At 38.5% G+C, this 13,888-nt stretch overlaps 1 protein-coding gene across 4 annotated transcripts in view; it reads left to right on the forward strand.

Annotated features, from left to right (window-relative positions):
* The window catches only part of LOC122815412 (serine/threonine-protein kinase PAK 3), a 1,296,647-nt gene that overhangs the window by 1,113,054 nt on the left and 169,705 nt on the right, over window positions 1–13,888 (forward strand). For all 4 annotated transcript variants that reach the window (XM_044087883.1, XM_044087885.1, XM_044087884.1 and 1 more), the window contains one exon: window positions 8,575–8,687. In XM_044087883.1, coding sequence (XP_043943818.1) covers window positions 8,575–8,687 — 113 coding nt within the window. The remainder of the gene's footprint in view (window positions 1–8,574; window positions 8,688–13,888) is intronic.

The following is a 13,888-nucleotide window of genomic DNA, read 5'->3' on the forward strand; positions in this document are numbered from 1 at the left end:
AGTGAGAGAATAAGCATTGATAACTGCATAATTACAAAAGTCCTAACCTGGGGCATGGTAAATATTGTGTCTTGGGTATAGCAGATTTTAGCTGATCTGTACTATTAGAAAGTTTTGAACAGGATTTTACTATCAAATCAGATCCATTCATTGTTACAAATGAAAAAAAATGAATATTTTGTCTCAGGATCAAATTATATTAGTCAAAAATTAATAATTACAAAATCATGTCAGAATTTATATCAAAAGATCACTCTAAGGATGTTATTTAAGAATTACTGGGCAAGAGACCATTACTACAAAGGATTTCCAAAAGATGTAATTTATACAGGATTCATCATTAAAATGGACAATATGGATAAAAAAGGGTACAAGACAATGGTAACAGACAGACTTTCTAAAACCTATGATCCAACAACAAAATTCTCGTATAGACAATATAGCAACACATTTAAATGACATTGAAGGAAGACTGGATTAGCAAGAAAACCAGAGGGAGATTTTATAAAAGAAAGTAACTGGCTATGGGATAGCAAGTATGACAAAGAAAAATGGGAGAAAAGAAATAATGGAAGAAAGGTTGGGGCACCTGTGAAAATGGAAGGGAAAATCATGATTAGTGTTCTTACCAGCTGGATTTCAATAGTTCTGAACCTTTATGATAGCTTGTCATGTTGTGCACATGGAACTCTCACAAAACATCCAGCTAAGGAGTTAAGTCCCTTCCAAGTCTAAAATTGTCAGATTCATGTCACAGCTTGATAAAAATGTGTTGTCATAACTGCTTGGGCAAAGCATCTGAAAATCAGCAGTACTGTCACCAGATATGCTAATGACGTTAGAATGTAATAAAAAAAGGAAGGCATGCTTACCACTGGTAAAGTCCCTAAAATGTGGTATTAAGTGTCATATTTTATTTCAAGGAATATTTCATCTTTCTTTCAGAAGGAACAAGTACTTTCTTAAATTTAAAAAGATCAGCAATCTTCACGAAGAAATTGACTGAAACAATACAAGCCCAAATGATAAGCAGAGACAAAAATAAAATCATAGAATCATGGAAATTAAACATTGATACAATGGACTAACGTGTTTATCTTTTTTTGCCTGTCTAGTAATTTACGCATATAAACTATACACAAGACTATATCTTTCTGGACTTCATTGTAACATTATTATCCATTTTCTGTGAGGATTTAAAGTACTGGTTTTGAAAATAAATATGTTTCCTATAATTGGTCAGTTTAAAATACAAATATACATTTTCAAACAGTGTTCTTTATTCTTTAGGACATCCGAATCAAAGGTCAAAAAGATCACACAAAAAACATTCAATGAAAACTACAAGAAAGTCCACTCCAAGCTAGAGCCTCTACAACAGGAGGTTTATGGTATTACACAGTGAAGATTCAACTTGGCTAGGTCTTTCTTAGAGTTTTTATTCTTTAATGCAAGGGCTGTAGATATCACATTTTTAGTAAGCTTTGCCCTAGATAAGTCTTCTTCCTTATTTTAGCATATTTTATTTACATAAAAAAGGTTTGGCCAAGTAGTGCATCTCAAATAATGTGTAAAACCTAATATTTTTAACATTTTCTGTCATGAAATAGCAACAATAAATTATAATAATATTTTAGTCAAAATTAGAACAATAATAAGTAAATAGAATGCTATTCTTGTTTATGTTAGGTAGATTGTGATTAATAAAAATGGTTATCCTATTCAAAATATTATACACTGTTCAGACAACTTGTTTAGTTACTTCTGTAGAACACATTTAACAGGTTTACATCCTTTGTTTGATGTCCTTATGGCATACTAGAAAACCTTGAATAGCTTTAGGATGTTGTGTAAGAGAATGGAAAGATGGCAGAATAGCATGTCCTGACCTAGAAAGTTATGCTATGACTTCATTTATTAAAGCAGTAGCTTATTGTTAAAATTTGATTATTTGAGTAATTGACAAAAAACTGCATTAAACCATTTGGTTAAATAAAGAAACAATATCACCATACATGTACAAATCTTGAATAATAATAATAATAATAATAATAATAATAATAATAATAATAATAACAATATAACATGACTGTTAAAGAAATATTTATTTAAAAATACCAGTGATCCAACAGATTCTATTTCTGTAATCAACATATCAAAACATTAAGCAAGTATATATTAATACCTGGAGATAAAAGCATGGCGTTTCACACTATTACCTGTATCATTTACATCAGAATGTATTAACAGTCTGAACTTTCAAGAAAAAAACACACTAAGTTTAAAAAACAGAGATCTGACCTTTTGGAATCAAATGTTAAGAGAGAATAATGTGCTTAACAAGAGCTATTTAATGGGTAAGCATGATTTCCAGATACACATCTCACTTACGGTACCAGTAAACAGTTCTTAATCTCTAAAGTTCACAACGTCAGATATAATAAATAAAAATTATCTTCCCATTCTTGAGTTTCCAAACAATCCCAAAACAAATGGTGTGAGAGGGAGATCATATTTTTCAAAACGATATAACATACTTAAGAACTTTAAATTCTAGATCAAAGATAACTATTGGGATTATTTTTTTTTTCAAATGAGTGGCTGAATTTTAGCTATAATTTATAAAAAATATTTTAAAATCTTCAAAAAATGCACTATGCTTGCTTTAGAGATTATTCCCATGGAATTTTTTACATAGATCATTTATTACTCTATATAAAATTGAAATTATATACAGAAAGACAGGTATTGGTTATAAGTCCTTAATCAAAGATGATTGGCAGCATATGATTTAGAACTGCAAAGTTCTGCAACCTTTTTGAGGAAAAAGCAAAACAATGTTTCCTGCAGGCATTGTGGAATGATATATTTATATTAAATAAACCATCAGTGTTGGTTAATGTTCAATTTCCAGATGTGTGTCCTAGTCTCATAGGATCATAGGAAGTTACTAGGCTATTGACCCTGAGGCCCTTATAAGCCTGGCCAAGAATTTAGCCTATGTTCCAACAAGTCAGTACCCTATGCCACTGTCCAGCAGGGGCATAGTTGAAATCCCAGGGGTGTATTTTCTGTTCCCCATCCAGTTTGCACTTAAAAGGGTTTAATGAGGTACTTTGCTTTATGTAGAGAGGGAGTCTATTCCACAAAAGGGGGAGTCTCTGGGACACAAATCTGTCCTACCAAGTTCTATTGATGTCACAGACCAGGTTGAGGTCTCACATGTAGGTTACTCGAGTGGAGCTTGACTTGTAGATATGCAGCAGTCCCATCAGGCTGAGATCTGAGATTGCTTTGTATACCAGACAGAGGTCACCTCTGAGGAGTCTATAGCAGACTGAGTAGAGGGACAGGGCTTTTAAACTGTCTTTGTAGGGTAGATGTTTGAGGCCCTGGATTCTCTGGGTGAGGAATCTCTGTGGTCTGTCCAGCTGCTGCATGTACTTTGTGAGTTACATGCAAAAAGGGGCATTGTATTCAGTAATCAGTCTTATAAGGGAAGAATACAGGGATGTTATGACCACCTTGTCCCTGGAAGAGATACCTTTACTAATGGGTGGGCCATGTAGAAAGCTTTCCTAACAATGGAGGCAATACGGTGGTCAAAAGTCAGTTTGCTATCAACCTGGGTTCTCAAGTCCCTTACGACTAATTGCATTCTTAGTGCCTTATTATCAATGTGATAATTTGTGGGGACATCATTCTCCCTAATAGGGATGATGATGAATTTTTTGGCATTCCGTTTAAAGCCATGTTTCTGGCACCAGTCATTGGTTTGGGTGAGACCCGCTTGGAGGATGTCCACATCACTAGGGGCATTGATGACAGCACCCAGCTTGCAGTCATCTGCAAACTTGGTCAGTCATAGCCCACTAGATTTGGCTTGCACCTCTGGGAAGTATATCCCAAACAGCAGAGGCCCCAAGACCGATCCCTGGGGTACACTGCTTGTTACGGATCTACTACTTGAGGTGGCTTCCCCTATTTTGACTAGGGGGGGGGTTCTATCAGTAAGTCAGTTTGCTACCCATCTGGTAACATATAGATTGATGCCTAGTTGAGAGAGTTTATCTATTAAACCTGAATGGGCAATAGTATCAAAGGCCTTGGCCAGGTCAAGGAAGGAAGTGTGCACCATCTTCCCCTCATCTACGGCCAGGTGACTCTCTCAAAGAAGTCAACCAAATTCAACAGGCATGACCTCCCCTTGACAAAACCAAACTGTGTCAGATCAAGTGTTTGGAGGTTGCCAGTGTCCTTGTTAATGAGGTCCATGATAATCCGCTCCATGGCCTTGCAGATCAAGCTAGTTAGGCTGATGGGTCTGTAATTTCCTGTATAGGTGGATGCTCCATCTTTGTGCAAAGGGATGGCAGTAGCTGTCCTCTACTCGATTGGGATGAAGCTGGTTGAATAGGGTGCCTATGAACCTATAAGCTCCTCATTAGCACTCTTCAAGAAAAATCTTGATGATTGGATGGGAAATAGGAAATTCACCACCTCTGTGCTCTGCTCGACAGTGGCACAGGAAAATAATTTTCTTGGGTGACAAAAGCCAGGGTACCTTTTTGGCTGGGCTTGTATAGGCCCCAGGGCCGATAGCCTAGTACCTACCTATGAACCTAATGATGATGCAAGTTCCTGCTTGAATTCATGTAGGATGCAGCCTGGGATGTTATCAGGTCCCATGGAGGCTGTACTTTTTGCCTTTGAGAGGGCAGTGATGACTTGCTCCCTAGAGATAAGGAAAGGGGGGCAGGTACTGGGGATGTCCTCTTTTACTGATGCAGGTGCATATGAGTGAAGTTTTCACTGAACTTGTCTGCCAACAGGTTGGCTATATCTACAGGGTTTGTGTATGTGGTGTCCCTGACCACCAGTTCTAAGCAGATCTGGGTGCTTCCCTTGAGATTGCAGACACATGTGAAGAAAGCCTTATGATTGTCTTTAGTAGATGTGGCCAGTTTGGACTTGAAGTTTGTCTTGGAGGATTTCACTAGTGCTCTTATTTGCTTGTTCAGGCTAAGGAGCGATGTCTTCCAATTAGACACCTGCTCCTTCTTGGTCCTGGACAGCAATTGTTTCCTTTTATTATAGAGTTTATTTATTGCAGATGTCCACCAGACAGGTTTACTCTTCTTTGAGGAGGAGGATTTCATCCTGTCTGGTATTCCTGATTCTATGCAGCTATATAAATAAATGCTCATATAGTACTTTGGTATAAGTTTGGACATATGTTTCAGTTTCTATGGAGGGAGAAGGGGCTGTGAAGCTGTTTATACCTTCCCTCATGAGGTTGTAATCAGCTTTGGAGAAGTCTTTTTGTTTGATCCTAGCTAGGGGGGTCGGGGGAGATGGTGACTTCGAAAATGACTGCTTTGTGGTCAGATCTTACCAGGAAAGATGACACTGTAGGGATGCTGCAGTGGTTACTCATGTTGGTTAATACCAAGTCAAAGATATTTTCACCTCTTGTGGGGGTGTCAATCAACTAGTCCAAGGCATTTGCATTTATGAAATCAATCAAGGAATCTCTGGGCATTTATTGCTACTTACTGATCCCTATTAGCCAGAAATATTATTACAAATAACTGGGAAATGAGGTTTGCCTTCATTTGCAGAATTTATAAATACTGTCACTGATGTGTTTCATAGAGAAATAACTACTATCAAGATAAAACCTAGCAAACTAACCACATACTATATTAGTGGATAAAAATTAACTCAATAGAGAAATATTATTCTGTGTTTTATGATCAGTTTATAGTTGCTTAATGAATTAATATAGTTGGACCTGTTGTACATATTTCTGCAAATAGTTATTTGTTTTATGTTAATGTATTTGTTCCTGTATATAAAATTTCAATAATATATATATATATATATATATATATATATATATATATATATATATATATATATATATATATATAAACTAACCAAATGATTAGTAATGTTGGATGATATGTGTCTGTTAGATTAGATGCAGCATTACACCACTGCAATGATTGCACTGTGCATGGATGATATAGGTCTCTTAGATTAGATGCAGCATTACACCACTGCAATGATTGCACTGTGCATGGATGATACATGTCTGTTAGATTAGATTCAGCATTACACCACTGCAATGACTGCACTGTGCATGGATGATACAAGTCTGTTAGATTAGATGCAGCATTACACCACTGCAATGATTGCACTGTGCATGGATGATACATGTCTGTTAGATTAGATGCAGCATTACACCACTGCAGTGATTGCACTGTGTGTGGATGATACATGTCTGTTAGATTAGATGCAGCATTACACCACTGCAATGATTGCACTGTGCATGGATGATACATGTCTGTTAGATTAGATGCAGCATTACACCACTGCAGTGATTGCACTGTGCATGGATGATATGTCTGTTAGATTAGATGCAGCATTACACCACAGCAGTGATTGTACTGTGCGTGGATGATACATGTCTGTTAGATTAGATTCAGCATTACACCACTGCAATTATTCCACTGTGCTATGGATTTTTAGCATTTATATACATTTGTTCAAAATACTGGTGGCATCTGTTGTGATCTATGCAAGTAGAGAATTCTATATTTGTGAAGGCTGAATAGAGAATGTTTTACTGGTACTTAGGAAAGACGGATATTGAATGGTTTAAGTAGGAAATCTGTAGCTGAGGGCTGTGGTAAATAAATAAAGCGGCCTAATGCTGGTGATTCTTTGGTAATTGATCAGCAGTAAAAATACTTATTATTTACTGCTTGAACATGCTATTTTTACTTTGTCATTAATACTGTTTATAAGCATCAACAAAAGAAAGCTAAAAATATTTCCTTATGTGTCGTTAGGACAGAACAAATCAAATAGTCAGCTATCAGTCAGTAAGACTAGATACTTTCAAATCTCAAAAGAATATTTACAGTGGTTATTCTGGCAAACATATTAAAGCATACAAAAGTCAGTTTTAAGGCTATATTAATACCAGGACTGCAGTCAGTTTCTGAATGTATACTTCTGAACTTGGACACCTGAATGCTGATTTCTGAAAGTTCAGATTTAGAATCATCCATTTGAAGAATGCAAATCTATCATCAGGGTTACCCAAAAACAAACTAAGAAAGATTGAAGTTTACTTCCCAGAACAATCAATCCTGTCTTTCTTCCAAGGATGTGCATTCTTGAAATAGATTGATAATGTCAGGGAGCATAAAGTGCAAAGCAGAATATACCCTTATAAAAACCTAGACTTAATGAGTAAAAATGACTTCTTGTTAAAATTCTGAAATCATATACTTTTATTTTCAGCCCTTTTTCTGAACTACTGTTATCTGATTTTTTTTTTGGGGGGGGGGATAGGCCAATACAGTCCTGTATATATCTCTAACTCCAATGCATAGACTATGACAGCCAGAACCTTTACTTTACCAGGAATTTGACAGAGATTCTGTTTGTCCCATACTGTTTGTGGATTATATTGGGAAACGAACTATAAAGATAGGACTGACCTCTATTAAGACAAGTAGCCTGTTACTAAGTTCATCACTGAGACTGTAGTAACCATTGGTTAAAGAATCTTGTTAAAACCAGTAGGAAAACGAGGCATTTTATGTCAAGAAGTGTTTAAACAGCTTGCTCTGTTCCATCAGAGCCATGTCACTGTAGCTGAGAGATAAAGCCCTTACTATGACCCAACCAACTCAGGTTTGACTTGTAGATGTGGACATTGGGTGAGCCAATCTGTGTGCACAGGAATTGGGTGGCCACTGCCCATCATGAATCCTAGGGAGTCACTAACATTGAAACTGTGCAGCTTGAGTAATGCCTCTTTGACACTTAGGGAAAGGTTGGGATACAGGATCATGAGAGAGACAGCCTCTCAAGGCACATGCCTTAGTTCACCTGGGAACATACATGGAGATCAATCAGCAATCATTAAGGCTGTCCAGACTAAACAGCACAGAAAGATGAATCACTGACTACATGTCAAATGTCTTGGGTAATCTTAGTAGGAAGGGTATTGAAAGATACATTCAATTAGGGATAGAAGTGAGTGGCTGAGATCAGTCTATGACATTTGGTGGAAGGTATGGTATAAGACCTGTCACTGGGGGTCTACATGACAATGCTTTAGTATCACAATCCACTGCACAAAGACTTGGGGATGCAAGTTTGCAAAAGTTTGCATGTGCTTCAAATAGGCATAGCAGAGGTATGAAAGGAACCATTTGCAGCACCTTGGCTGTTCAATCAAATTATTCCTATGATTAATCCAAGAACTAATAGATGTGAGCCCAAAACAATTTTTCTCATGGCAGAAGGTCACACAGATAAGGACTAATCACACATTTTGTTTAAATAAATGAAAAGTAACCATGGTAAACAACTTTCAAAGCAAAAAAAGCAAATGCAAATTATATTTTACTCTGCATTTTACAAAACTTCATAAAATGAGTGCTTTTTTAAAATAGTGCAACTAAATGTAATGTCTGTAAAGTTAATGTTTTCCTCTGCATTGAAACATTGTTTCAATATATTTATCAAGTGCTTATTTATGTAATGTTTTAGGTGGCTATTAAACAGATGAATTTACAACAGCAGCCGAAAAAGGAACTAATAATTAATGAGATTTTGGTCATGAGGGAAAACAAAAATCCCAATATTGTTAACTACTTAGACAGGTGAGTCAGTAATATTTCATGTGTGTTTCTTTCACTGTAAATTGAGTATTCCAAGGAAACATGTCTTACTATGTGCTAATGATATGAAATATGACTAACTGTTGTTACCTCTGTATTTCCTCCTTTTGTACACAAAGCTCTAAAAGAGAGATCGATTCAGTTTACTGCAATTAGGCATCACATTATTTCATTTAAAAATAGAGGATTATGATCAGGTCACCAATCGTAACTCACTTATTATGAGCTCAAGACATGGATGCCAGGAAATTAACCACAAGATCGAAGCTTCAGAGGTGAATCTTTACATCCATGTCGAGAACACATAGTATGTAGTTACAATTAGAGATATGATCATAATTCCTTGTTGTGCACAGAGATTTATTTTCCCTGTTAAAGAAAAAAATGTGATGTGTTGTGCAGGCTTTGAAACATTGCAAAGCAGAGGGGAAATGGTTGTCATCCTTACATAATCCCTGTGTAAGGGAAGCAGTTGCACACAAGAGTTGTACTTTAGCAGACAGCAGGTAGACACAGGAGTTGAAACAAAGCCATTTCTTGTCCTGCTGCTGTTTACTGCCCAGGACTGTCTTCTTTTACTGTAGAGCTGACCTTAACAGCACCTAGAGGGTGCTTAACCCTTGTTAAGCACCTCTCTATGCAGTGCTAAGGCTAGTTATCACACTATAGCAGTAACAAACCAGGAAGTATTTTCACTATATTTTGAGATTAATCACAACACCCCATGAACAGCAAATTACTTCTGGATTGTTGTAGCACTAATGTTTTTCATTATTTACTCCCAGATGATTTTGTTTTTATTGACCTACTATTAGTTTATTTCAGTTTTGTCATGTTGATTCAAAATCTCTTGTCATGATGTCCCACTCACAAGGCTAAACAAGGAGAAGGTTACTGTCAGCAGCCTGTCGGGTGCCAGGATCTGCCACACAACCCACGCACTCAGGTCACTCCACAACAAGTACAAATATGACTTTGTCATTGTCCATGTTGGTGTGAATGATCTGAGACATACCTCCCTGGACTACATGAAAAGAGACATGGAAGAGCTCTCTGATCTTGTAGCTAAGGCAGGTATGACCCTAGCCCTGAGTAGCATTCTGCCATTGCCCAGAATGATACCGCAGTACAAGGACAAAATGATTGACTTCAACAATTGGCTAAGCTTCTGGTGTCATTCTAAGGGGATCCAGTATCTGTCTGCTTGGGATGACATGGCCAACAGACCACAATGCTTTGCCACAGATGGCCTGCACCTGTCGCCCCTGGAATTCCGAATACTAGCTAAGGATCTTGCTGCCCTTATAGTGCCTTTTTTACACAAGGTTCAAATAACAAATTCACCACCATAACAGGAACAGGCAAGCAAAAACTGAGGGTAATGCTACTCAATGCTAGAAGTCTAAATATCAAAATGCACTCACTCGAGGCACTCCTTAAAATGGAGAAAATCGATATCTGTGCAGTGACTGAGACCTGGTTCAAGGCTCCAGAGAGCACCCCTGCACTACCAGGCTATAACTCATACCACACTTTCCGGCCATGTAACCTGGACCAAAACACCAAAGGTGGAGGTGTGTCCATATTCATTAAGGATAGCCACACCTCCAGGCTAGTTGCTCAGCATAATGCATCCGAGGTTATCCAAGTGCAACTAACTCTGGGCAAAACTGCAATCCAAATTGTAGCTTGCTACAGATCCCCCAACATGCCCCAGGATTCCCACTCCTCTTTTCTTGATGTACTGGAAAATATAGGCTTCAACCAAACACCCTAATAATGGGTGACTTCAACCATCCAACCATTAACTGGGAAAACTACTTGTGTACTAACTCCTTAGCTCAACACTTTTTGGAATTCATAAACTCCAATGCCCTGGATACTCTTATCCACACTCCCACCAGGGCCAACAATATCCTAGACCTAGTCATTACCAACATGAATGACCAGTGTTCCACACCTGAAGTCAACTCCTCGTTGGTCCGATCCGGCCATAAGCTAATCACCCTTGATATCCACATCCTGCCCCCACCCCCCCATAAAGGAAACCGCAGTAAATAATTTCTCCAAAGCCAACTTCATGCTTCTTAAGACAGAAGTGGTGAACTTCATGACACCCTTGCAGATGGACAATACAGTTACAACTGCTGAATCCTACACAAATGCACTCTATAAGCACTTATACAAGTGCATGGACCGTGCTATCCCAAACAGAACCAAGACGCTATCCTCCAAAAAAAGGAAGCCAATCTGGTGGTCCCCTGCCATAAACAAACTGTACAACAGAGGGAAGAAACTGTTGCAAAAGAGAGTAAAATCTCATGAGTGGAGGAGCTCCCTGGTCAGCCTCAGTAAGAAGCTGAGATCCCTTATAAGATCCTCCAAAGCTAGCTACGAAAATAAAATCACCACTAATTGCAAGGACAACCACAAAGCATTCTATAGCTATGTCAAGAATCGCAATGGCAACACACAGATCTGCTCTGAGTTACAGCACAAAGGCAAGAAAATTACAGAACCAACTGATATTGCCAACATCCTGGCAGATAGTTTCAGTGCTAACTTTACCCCCCTGTCAGCCCCAAAAGGGCTCATATCTATACAGGAAGAATGCAGAGTCCATGTAATCACAACTACACAGGTAAAAGCTGCACTCTCTAAAGCCAAAAACACAGCATTCATGGGACCGGACAACATCCCAGGCTGCATTTTACACAAACTTCAGAACGAAGTGGCTCCCCACTTAAGCACTATGTTCAGTAATAGCCTTGCATCAGGCTTTATGCCCACTGAATGGCGTACAGTAACAGTTATCCCACTCCACAAAAGGGGAGCCACCACTGATCCCGGGAACTATTGACCTATTAGCCTGAAAAGCCTGGTCTGCAAGGCCATGGAATGTATCATCATGGAACTCGTAAACAAAGAAATTGGTAACCTCCAAACTCTGGATCCCACCCAGTTCAGGTTTGTGAAAGGCAGATCATGCCTCCTGAAACTGTTCGACTTCTTTGAGGCAGTCACCAAAGCTGTAAATGAGGGTAAGGTGGTTCACACAGCCTATCTTGACCTCGCTAAGGCTTTCAACACCATCGCCCATTCTGGAATTATAGCTAAACTCACTAAACTAGGTAAAAATCCCTACATCACAAGATGGTTTGCCAGCTGGCTCACTGACAGAACCCACACTGTAAAAGTCGCAGACTCCAAATCTGACCTCAAAGCAGTGACAAGTGAAGTACCACAGGGTTCCATCCTGGGACTTCTCCTGTTTGGTATCTACTTCTCTGAAGTACAGGTTACCACAGAAGGCCTCTGGCTAATGAAGTTCGCAGATGACTGCAAACTAGGAGCCATAGTCAAGTCCCCAAATGATGTGGACATCCTACAGAAGGGCCTCGCTGAGACAGATGCCTGGTGTCAGAGCCATGGCCTCAAGCTCAATGCCAAAAAGTGCAGTGTCATCCCCTTTGGAAAAACTCTGTACCCATGAACTACCACATAGGCAGCAATCTACTTAACACCGAATGTGTGATAAGAGACCTTGGGACCCAGGTGTACAGTAGTCTCTCCTTTGATAGTCACATCACCACAGTAGTCAGGAAGTCCTTCTGCGTGGCACACCTCATCCTAAAAGGGTTCTCATCCAGGCAAAAAGAGGTCATTGTTCCCCTCTACTCGACACTCATTAGACCCATTATAGAGTACAATGCCCCTTTTGGAATGTACCTCACAAGACATCTGCAGCAGCTGGAAAGGCCACAGAAGTACCTCACAAAGAGGATTACTGGCCTCAAACAAATGCCCTACACTGACCGCCTCAAAAAACTCCAGCTTTACTTCGTAGCATATCGTCTATTCCAAGGTGATCTTTGTCTAACAGATAAAGCTATGTCAAACCCAGAGCTGTTGGACATACTACACCTAAAGAAATCCCAATCCCCCCGAGCTACATGCTCTAGGGACCTAAACCTTGTCACCACAATAAACAGGGCATGCTGGAGGGATAGATTCCTGTCCCAGAGACTTCCCATACACTGGAACAGGCTACCCATCTATGTCAAGCAAAGTTCTTCATTAGCACTCTTCAAGAAAAATCTTGATGAGTGGATGGGAAATAGGAAATACACCCCAGGGATCACTTCTGTATCTCTGCTCGACAGTGGCACAGGAAAATAACTTTCTTGGGAGGCGTAAGCCAGGGAACCTTTTGGCTAGGCTTATGTGGGCCCTTGAGCCGATAGCCTAGTACCTACCTATAAACCTATGAACCTATAAAAGATGAATAAGCAGTTCTATTTACTGCACTGCATTATATATATTACTTTAAACTAACCATCTGCATGCTAAATGCTCTTGCTAGTGTGAAGCTAACAAAATAAAATGACTTTTCCTTTTGTGAGGTACTGATTTCACAAGTAGCAGGAAAACATTATTTTTCCTTAGGGAAGCTGCTCATGCCCCTTTATCTCCCAAGACTGTATTAATAACAGATTCCCATACATCAAGGGAAAAGCCAGTATTTCTAGAACAGTGAAAACTATGAGCAAAGGGGCATGTGTCAGTGAATCAAAAAGTAGGTCTTTAAGCTTTTTGGAAAACTGTTTTGATGAAAACTGCTTTTGTCATGTTTAGTTCAGTCAAGTGAAATTTGGTAAGAATTTGCTTTGATGGATCATGCAGTCACATCTTATAATCCAGCAGGGCTGTTTAAGATGTTTTTCCATTCTGAAAGCTTGCCATTTGCTTCTTATTGACGTCACATTGTTCACAATGAATATTAACAAATGTGCTAAAGTGAAAGCAAATTGTTCTTTTATCAAAATGGCTATGGAAAGTAATTGTAAAAATATCATAAAAATTGATTCTACAGACTTTATATTTTCTCACATATTTTATTAACATTTGATTCTGAGCTAAACAGATATATCATCCCATAAGGAATTACGTTTGCTTAACGTCAAATGGTATGTGGATCATTAAAATAGAGTACATCAAAAATAGCAACGCAAGTACATAGTTATTTTTCTTTCACATGTAAACAAAACTTAAAAAGCAGGAATTCCAAGATGGTGGATGTCTAGTGAGCACCCTCTCCATGAGACTCCTAACAGAATTCAATTATAATATAGCTTAAGCCAAATACACATTGATAAAGTGCTACAGTTGTCAAGATAAATATA

The sequence above is a fragment of the Protopterus annectens genome, chromosome 11.part0, assembly GCF_019279795.1.
Source record: "Protopterus annectens isolate FY-2018-M chromosome 11.part0, PAN1.0, whole genome shotgun sequence".
NCBI classification, from domain to species: Eukaryota; Metazoa; Chordata; order Ceratodontiformes; family Protopteridae; genus Protopterus; species Protopterus annectens.